Source organism: Alligator sinensis, unplaced genomic scaffold (genome assembly GCF_000455745.1).
Source record: "Alligator sinensis unplaced genomic scaffold, ASM45574v1 scaffold442_1, whole genome shotgun sequence".
In the NCBI taxonomy this organism is placed as follows: Eukaryota; Metazoa; Chordata; order Crocodylia; family Alligatoridae; genus Alligator; species Alligator sinensis.
The window spans coordinates 7,537,195-7,547,389 of NW_005841829.1; the positions used below are offsets into that span (position 1 = coordinate 7,537,195).

A 10,195-nucleotide genomic window follows, 5' to 3' on the forward strand; every position below is an offset into this window, starting at 1 on the left:
TCCTAAAGCTGGACATGTAAAACGTTCCCCATCAGATGCAGGACGCAGTAGTGGTGATGAATCCAAAAAGCCTCCCACAAGTAACTCTAGGACAGCTGCTGCTAATACAAACACATTTGGATTTAAGAAACAAAGTGGGTCAGCTGTAGGCATGACTGTGATTACTGCCAGTGGGGCAACTATCACCAGCAGATCAGCCACACTGGGCAAAATCCCCAAATCATCTGGACTCATGGGTAGATCCACTGGTCGGAAGACTAGTGTTGATGGCTCACAGAACCAGGATGATGGTTACCTAGCACTTAGTGCTCGAACTAATCTTCAGTATCGTAGTTTACCTCGGCCTAGTAAATCCAGCAGCAGAAGTGGAGCTGGTAATAGGTCTAGTACCAGTAGCATAGACTCCAACATTAGCAGCAAGTCAGCTGGTTTACCTGCCCCTAAAATCAGAGAGCCTGTTAAGGTAGTTCTTGGAAGCTCTTTGCCAGGATTAATCAACCAGACAGATAAGGAGAAAGGGGTCTCGTCTGACAACGAAAGCGTGGCCTCATGTAATTCTGTTAAAGTGAACCCTGCATCACAGACTGCTTCTAGTGGAGCTCAAAGTACCCACCAGCAAGGAACCAAGTACCCTGATGTGGCCTCTCCCACTTTGCGCAGGTATGCAAAAATTCATTAATTGTGGAAATCATTAGCTGGAGTTAAGTAATTGGAACTGTTTATATATTGAAGTCACAAGAGGGACCCCAGATTTGCACCAGTCAGAGCATCATTTGGCCTAGTGTATTCACATTTATTCACCACTTCAGCCCCAAAAGATATCTCAATTATTGTCACCAGTTGTGTGACTCCTTATTTAAGCATTCAAGGATGCAGGTATGGAATGACCTAATTAAAAGGACTGTGTCAGCTAGGTTTAATTGTCTTATTTTTAACAAAAATCTTCTTATATGTAAAGATCTGTTTTCTAATCTTCGTGGCCTTACATTTCTTTCCACTGCAAAGTTTATTTTAATGCAAACATTTGGATGCGTGGGAGTGAGTTTATTTGTTTTCCAATATTTGCATCCAAGTCTTGACATCACAGCAGAGACATCCATAATATTATTTTCCATTTTAATTTGACATTGTAAGTTTAAACATAGGCAGCTTCAAGCTGCAGTGTTTTACATTTCATTATCTCCTGGCATCACATCCATACAATCACACAACATCATCCTATATTGTGATGATGTAACATCCCTTTCAGGTTGCTTACTCAGGCTTAACTGCCATAATGATGGTGTGGGTTAAAGCTTTAGAAAAAGGAAAGGCTGCATTTTTTCAGTGAAAGGTTGAATTTGAAAAGACTTGAAGGAATAATTCAACATGAAATGTACAGTTTAATTATTCTGTTTCTGGGCATCATTAAAGAACAATTAATATCTTTATGAAAATATCATTTGCAGCCCCAGCTGATTAAAACACTAAATCAAAATGAGAACTATTGATTGTCCATACTTTCTCTATTGCTTTCCTCAAGTATGTGAATATTTAAATACAATCATAGATTTCTGTTGATGAAACAAAGATCGTTTCCGTAAACTTTTCATCATTATAACATTTGGAATGCAGCAACATTTAAGAGCAGTTACAGAGAAAAAATATCAGTCATCTTTATGGAGTTTAAGTTTGTTTTTTTTTTCCCGAAGTTTCATTTAAACCTCCTTGCTTCTGGTTAGCTATTTCATTTCTTCAGCAGTCATCAGACTTCACAAATAGATCAGGGCAAATTTATTGTTGGCACAGCTACTTCATGTTCAGAGTATGTACCGCTAGCAATATGTTCATCTTAATTTTCATATTCAATTTACTGAATATGCATTTAACACTTTGCATTTAACTACAAACCTGACCTCAGTCATATTCTTAGATGAATTTGCACAGCGGGTAGGCAGTAATACTCCCCTCTTCAGATCTGAAGGCAGATAAAATGTTTTCTGCACTTCTCTCAGCAAAAAATTTCCATAGTTATAATTTTACAAGTGTAGTGGTGTCTTGATTTTCCAGTTTAGCTTTCGCTTCAACTTTTCTACTCTGGCACCAATTGTCATGCAAAACCAATATACATTTTACAGAAGACAATGCTAGTTTTTATGCCACTTGTTATATAAAAACAATTGGTGCAGATATTTTAATATTGGCTTATTGATCTTTGGTAAGTTTTAAAATTTTTCCATCTCCTGTTACTGTAATGTTTTGCAGGACATAGTTCCTACTCTTTTCCTGATGCAGCTCTGTAGACATAACCAAACACCCAGCTCAAACATGACTATTGCTTGTCAAAACTGATAAAGAGGAACAATGAGATATGAATTCTCTGTAAGGCAGTTCCTTTTAACATTAACATCGATATTCATAATGCCAGCTTGCTGAGTTGGTTCTGAACTGACGAGACCATTTTTTCAGGCCCTGTCCTTCTTTCATCCACAACTTATATTTTTTTGATATTCAGGATTTTTTCTGACTCAGCTAAATACGTTTTTGGAAGCAGCAAGCCAGGAAAGACTTTACAGCAAAACAATTCTGCTCAGTTTGGCAGTTATAAATATTGACTTACTAGATGGTAACAATTGCAATCTTAAATAATGAATTTATGTCATTATTATATGATAGAACTTTGTTAAGTTCCTTATTCTTTTCTTAAATCTTGTACGTTCTGTTCTCTGAGTGTGCATCTCTGAATAACTAGCTTCTTTTGCAGTATGAACTGGAAATTCAAAGACAAGATAGATTTGGGTTGGGTTCAGATTTTCATTAGAAAATAAATCTTCATTTTTTTGTGGCTGCTACTTTGGGCCCTCTGGTACATACACTCTTAACTAAAACCATAATGAAGTAAACGAATCATCCTCATAACCCTGTCTACAAGCAAGACATGCTATATATCTGAGGGCATTCCACTGTTAAATAATAATAATTATTTGTCTCTAGTTTTAAGCAGAAGAGATCCAGGACTTCCTTATGAAACCTGTTTTAAGTACAATGGGAAAATTGCACATGACTGTTTTTCTAATAGAGATTTGAAATGCCCTGGGTACTACACAAAAAGGGAAAAAAAATTAAAAACACCTAAGTCCTATATTCAAAACTAACATGTGCTTAGGAGTCTAAGTACTGAAGATTTCAATGAAGCTTTGTTTCCAAAAGGAATGTCTGTAGGGAGCAAAGCCACACCATACCAGGTGCATCTACACATGCTATTATTGTGCTGTAAGCTTACTGTGCAGTATTTACTATGCAGCATTTTACTGCACAATAAACTTTCCTTGGAAGTGCATGTACGCATGTGCCTGTTGAGAGTAAATTCACTCTTGAAGGGAGCAGTTCAGTGCAGGGCTATTCCTGCCCTGCTCTGCCCCATTACAGCAGCCAGTGGGAGCTCCAGGCTCCCCCAGGTGCCAACTCTGGGAAGCAGCTGCTTGAGGGAGGGGAGAGCTTTCCAGCCCCATGCCCTAACCTGCCAATTGGGGCATGAGGCTGGGAGGCAACTGCCCAGGGAAGGCGACAGTTCCTCTACCTTCTGCTGCTTGAGCTGACCAGGAGCAATTTGCTCCTGGTCAGCTGTCTACACATACAATAATGTGCAGTAGCTATTGCACGGTATCTACAGGTAGTAGCCAGCCATGCATTAGACTAATTTAGTGTGCACATGTAGGTGGTGATGCTTTACTGTACAGTAGATTAGACTACTGCACAGTAAAGTGTCTCATGTAGAGTACCTCTGTGCTGAGACATGCTTTGTTCACTCCACATGCGTTAGGTTCTGAACTGGAAGTAGCATAGTTTCATTAGTTCAGGTCTGTGTGCATTCAAGTAAGCAAGTTCTGCAATGCATTTATGTCATGTCTCAGTATAGCACTGCCTTGTACCAATGAGCCTACCTGCCTTGAACCAACCAAATTGACTGTGTCCCTTTGAAAATGGGATTTAGACTTCTTAATCACATAGGTGCTTTTTAAAAACTGCCCAGTGGCTATCTTGAATGAACTGGGGACTATTTTCATTATTTAGGGCAGTTTTGGGATGAAGTTACCTGATTTGCCACAAGTGAGGGGTTTTTTTGGTTTTTCCTAAAATTTCTCCAAATGCTTCTTTTGAAAGGTGCAATCAGTGACTTGTACAGAAATCAAGACTGTCTTTTTATGAGTTCTACCAGCTCAGCGGTAACAATTGGGGTGAATAAAGTCTGGCCATTTCAGTTTCTGTCTTGTATTATTCGCCAAATGTTTGCACACACAACTTCTTATATTGGGACTGCAGTACCTGCAATTCACAATATGCTTCAAAATGTTCATGCTTCAAATTAATCCCTTTATTAGCATTACTGATAGAAATCTATTTTCCACAGGGAACAGAAGATAATATAGTCAATAACATTTTGTTCTGTGAAAGTATCATTTGAAGGTTCAGATAAGGAAAAGATATGTTTTCAGGTTCAGAGAAGGAAAAGATAGGCATAATAATTTTCTCTGTATTTGATTGATAGCAGAGATAAGGAAAAGAAGTTTATTAGTTTATTGTTATTGATCTGAATCTAAAAACACAATTTAGAGGTAGAAAACTGTTATAACATAGTATATCTTTCTTTTATTTTACAAGCAACAGAAAACTAGTCCTCTGAATCACCAGTTTTCAATCTATTGCTGTAATTAAAATTACAGGATCATAAGAAAGGAGGGCTGCAAGGTCATCTAGTTCAGCCCCTTGCTCAAGGCAGGATCGTCTCTGACTAAACCATCCCAATCTGCCCAGTATTGCATCACTGCCTACAGCTGTAGCATCTGGTCTCTTGGTGAAGCTGAATAGAACATTTTCTAGTAATTGTTTTTCAAGTGTCTAAAGGCAAATAATATATATAAAAATATCTTTGTTGTAGTCATTTTACATTTCATTTCATATAGTTTTTATTATGCTCTCTGAACTTTTTTTACAGACTTTTTGGTGGCAAGCCAAATAAACAGGTTCCTATCACAACAGCTGAAAATATGAAAAATTCAGTGGTCATCTCCAATCCTCATGCTACCATGAACCAGCAAGGGAACCTTGATTCTCCCTCTGGCAGCGGTATACTGAGCAGTGGGGGCAGCAGTCCCCTTTACAGTAAGAACATGGACATGAACCAGTCTCCATTAGCCTCTAGTCCCAGTTCAGCGCATTCAGCTCCTTCGAACAGTTTAACTTGGGGTACCAACGCAAGTAGCTCTTCTGCTGTTAGTAAGGATGGAATTGGATACCAGTCTGTCAGTAGTCTTCACACGAGCTGTGAATCCATTGATATATCTCTGAGCAGTGGAGGTGGGCTGAGTCATAACTCATCCAGTGGTTTGATCACAGCTTCTAAAGATGATTCTCTGACTCCTTTTGTCAGAACCAACAGTGTTAAGACAACATTGTCTGAGAGGTGAGTAGCTTCTGTTTACTCTCCATTAATATATACTATATGTGCCTGTCTTTAAAATTAGAAATATAGCAACAGTAGTTCATAGTGTCATTCCAGTTGTGAATCCTACAAAATAAATACCAATCGATAGTCTCAAAATCTATAAAAACAGCTATTTCAACCAAAGAGTTCAGTTCTTTATTACACAGGACATGGATCTGTGTTTGGATGAGATTTTTCATTTCAACCATCATTGTTTAATTACTATGTGCTATTTGATATTAGAATTTCACATATTTTAATATCCCTCTCTACTAGTTGATATAACTATGGCCTAAAATACACACCACTACAATTTTCATCATGTGCTGCAAAGCCAAATATTTCTTGTTAAATTACATTTGTTTGTATTTCACATTGTTAGAATCTGGGTGCTGGGATACCAGGATGATGATGAACATTATGTATGAGACTGAGTAGAACAGAAGTTTACTTTAAGAGCAAACATTTTTAAAAGAGTATATTTTGAAGCCTTGGAAGCTAGCCTTATCTTGGTGTGTGACTTTTTCCATTATCAGGACTTTCTAGTTGTTGTGTCTTTGTAACAGAAAACAACTGCTGAAAAAAAAATGTTTTTAAGACACTTTTTGTTTTGTTTCATTTTGTTTTAACAACTCCTTCCTTTATTTCCTTCTCCTTTCATTCTAATATTCCTTCTCTTGTTTTCTGTCTCACTGGATGTCTTCTTCTAGCCCTCTCTCTTCCCCTGCTGCTAGTCCCAAATTCTGCAGAAATACTTTACCCAGGAGACAGGACAGGTAATGCTGTCTCAAGGCAGTAGAATGCACAAAGGCTCTAGGTTTTGTTGCCCACATTTATGAGCAAAATGTTTTGTGAGAGACTGTGCTCAGCTGAAACCTTTTCTGTGTTTGTTGCTCAGGTGTAAATTGTGACACAAAGACATGCCAGTGAGAGTCTGCTTAATTACCTCACCTATCTGGTTAAAACTGGGAAATGGCAGATGACAGAGTTCACATGTTGTTGCTATATATTTTGCATCATGGGGTTTGTTGTTAGTTTTTTTTTTCTTTGCCAAAGGTAGCTTTATTTTAAAACCCTGTAATTTGATTTACCATTCTAAACTCTCACTAGCATTTCAGCATCCTTTGGCATGCTGCTTTTTCCACTGCCTTTCAGGACTGTCACTTTGTCATGAAGTCTTAGTGTTGTTCAATATACTCAGTGTTGTAAGTCCTTTACTCCAGTTTGGTTTGAAGGTGTCTTGCAGGATCTTTTGTGTGTCCATGTTTATAAAAATGAATTTAAGAAGATTGGGAAAAGATTGAAGTCAGTAGCATAGCTGAAGGGGGATGACTGGGGCAGCAGCCCTGGGCACCAGCTTTGTGGGCCGATGGAAAAAATAGCCATGAGTCCAGCAGCAGCTGATCATGCTGTTGTGGTTTGCACCTCAGGAGCCAGTGCTGCCCTGGGCACTACGCGCCTTCTCTGCCCCCACACTGAAACCGGGCACAGAGCTGTCCTGCTATACCTCTGATCGAAGCTAACCATTCCTGTGTTTGCTCTTAGCTGTGATGTGGCCATTCCTATGCTAAAGAATAGATGAGGGTATTAGCAAGAGGAATTGGAAGCAAATTAATGTATTTAAGCATATATTTTATTTGAGTTAAAACACACACTAAGAAACCCTCCTTACAAAAGGAGAAGGCAGTGGTCCATTTGTCCATGATGTGAGAGTGCAACCCTTTAAGCATTTGCTTTTGGGAATGCTAATGGATTGATTTCACACTAAAGGTGGAATATAAGACACTTTGTAGAAACATCGAAAACTCTTATGTAAATTTTTTGTAATAAAACATCCTATATTTATATTGTGACTACATGAAAACAACTATAGTTCCTATACTTTATATAATGAAGGAACTGGTATGAGGGAATCTTTTGATTCTGAGAAATTCTTACCAATATTCACAAATAAGCAGCTGCCTGCCTGTTTACACACACACACACACACACACACCCCCTCTCTCTCAAGCATTTGAAGTACATTCTTTATTTTCATTTTTAAAGAGTTGCTTTTGTTCACTGTGGAGAAAGGAAATAGGAAAAACACTTTGTAAGCAGATTAAGTTCATTAGCATGGTACCAAATGCATGCATAACAATTCACACATAGCTAGGAGGCTTTTGCATGTTTTCTTAGATAGGACACATCACTTTTTCCTCTGAAAATGTGATGCAGATGTTTATACTTTTCTCTTCGTCCTGATCTTAATACTTCCCTTTTGTTCATCTCTGAAGTTCTTTTCTTTTAACTTTTCTACAGCGACCCACATCTTGATAGGAACACTTTGCCTAAGAAGGGACTCAGGTATTGGTGTTTCCACATAGTCTAACAGCTTTTGTTGTGGTTTTGGAGTTTGCTTTGTGTTTCTGTTGTGGCTGTTGGTGGTGGTGGCAGCTTTTGCAAGGGTGGCAACAACCTTTCTGTTCTTTTTTCTTTCTTTTGTTCCCCTTTTATCTCCTCAAAGAAGGCTGTTTTCGAACATGCTGCTTCTTTCATCCAATGGCTTCTCTGCTTGAACAGGAAACACGGCTTTTGCTGGCTGAATCTGAAAAGCATCTCATAAACCATCATTGGGCTTGACTTGAAGGCAATAATTTGCAGCTTTTATGGCTAGTCACTAAAGTACATGAATTCATTTTCACAACATAATTCCTGGAATCCTGAGATATATGTAAAGAAAAAACTGATTTAAATCTTCATAAATATCATAGAATGAGATTGGAAATACTAATGGTATTTTCTTCCTTCTTAATGGATGTTTAGAGAGGTGATGTGTTGCCTTGATTGGGAAAACAAAACTTGACAAACATTCATGTGTGTCTGCTCTTAATACATTATGTAGATGTAGTGGATGTTGGAAATCTACTAAAAAAAGCACTGAGAATTTTCTTCCCTTCAGTAAACACAAGCCATTTTAGTGAAATTATTAACATTAAGGCTACAAATGAAATGCTTTAAGTTGGTGTAGTGGAATTTACAGACAATACCTGGCCAACTTAAAACATTTCAACTTCAGACTTGCTTAATGCTGCTTTTATGATGACTGAACTGATGGCTTCAAATTGCAGCTGCAATTTATTCTGCACTGTACACATTGTTCTCTGCAGCAGCTTTATCACATTGAGCTGAGTGCTAAAAGCATTTCATAAAATGGGATTTTTGTATAAAATGTTTCTATGACTGTCAAATGTGTCTCTAGTAAATAAAGATCCTCTCTTAAAACTGAAACATTTGAGTGCTGAAGAGGTAGGTATTAACCCTTGCTTTTTAAAATTTTAAAAGCATGTTAAAGTAAGGTAACTATTTAGGGCATCAGTCCTATAAGGTCTTACACATGTTCATGACCACAGAAATACTGAATCAGGGCCTACTATTTCAAGTTTGCGGGATAAGGGACAAGAATGTACTATTTAAAAACTCTCTTACCACACAGTGTGCATTGTTATTTCATTGTATAATGCACTTTAAAATCTTCTTAACTGATAAACAGTATATTCCTGTATAAAATGCTAACTTGGCCATCCTTACACATGGGTTAAATATTAAATTGAATTCTAAATTAATATAGATTATGCTTTACTGGTTCATTTTTTTTAGTTGGATCAAATCTCTACTTTGGAAAAATATTAATCACTCATAACTGTTTATTTTATAGGATCAGATCATATATCTTAGCATAGAAGCAAAAAGTAAAATCTTTTGAGCTTAATGGGGTATTATTTTGGGATGAAGAGGTCAATAAACAGTAAAGATATTTTGGATGTATTTTATACTCCTTCAGTAAAAACAAATTAATGTAACTTATTTTACAGACAATTAACTCTAATATAGATTTGGCCATTTTAGCTTTTAAAAAGTTTAAAGTATATTATCAGTTGTCGTCTGTACTCTTTGGCATTTTTATTACTGATTGAAGCAAATGCTTCCATTATGGTATATTAGACTGACATATGCATGATACCACACACTTCACATAATGTTCACAGTGCAGTAGGGATATATAGATCAGAGGTAAAATCTTGGCCAAACTAAAGTCATTGTCTCTTCTGTCCAGGTCCTTTCTCTGAAAAGTAGGTTAAACAGCTCCTTTCATAATGATTTGATACCATCCCCGATTTAATATTCAGCTTATAATATTCAATATATAAGTGTTTCTATCAATCATTTTAATTATTTTTATTTGTTTATTTATTTTTATTGAAAATAATAAAAATTAAATAAACCTTTTTTAAAGACCTATCTTTTAATGGCTCTTTTGGCTTAAAGCTAGTTAATGTATGCTGTGGTACTTTAGAGGTACATTGAGATGTTTAAATAATATTAAAATTCGTGGTATAAATTTGTAGTATCATTTAGTCCATTACATATATGCCTACCTATAAGTACATGCCCATTTGCCTTAAGGCTACTTGCTTAACTCCCTTACACTTATCTACTGCAGAAGCCAGAATAAAGAGATGTGTTTTTTTCAAACCTAAATTTGGGGTTGGAAAAAGAGCCTTAAATCAGGATTCCTTTTATACCAACTTAATCCTTAAATTCTCTCTGATTTTACTCTAAAAAAGAACGTACTTTTGAAAGAAATATGAAGGTTAGTTCTGAAACAGCCTCCGGTTTTGCAGGTACACTCCTTCATCCCAAATTCGTAGTCAAGAGGATGCAAAAGAATGGCTACGTTCACATTCAGCA

The 10,195-nt window shown here is 36.9% G+C and overlaps 1 protein-coding gene across 1 annotated transcript in view; it reads left to right on the plus strand.

Annotated features, from left to right (window-relative positions):
• Positions 1-10,195, plus strand: part of NAV2 (neuron navigator 2) — a 420,322-nt gene that overhangs the window by 335,593 nt on the left and 74,534 nt on the right. The window contains 5 exon segments of the mRNA XM_025200388.1: positions 3-660; positions 4,976-5,443; positions 6,175-6,240; positions 7,766-7,810; positions 10,129-10,195. Of these exon segments, the coding sequence (XP_025056173.1) occupies positions 3-660; positions 4,976-5,443; positions 6,175-6,240; positions 7,766-7,810; positions 10,129-10,195 (1,304 nt within the window).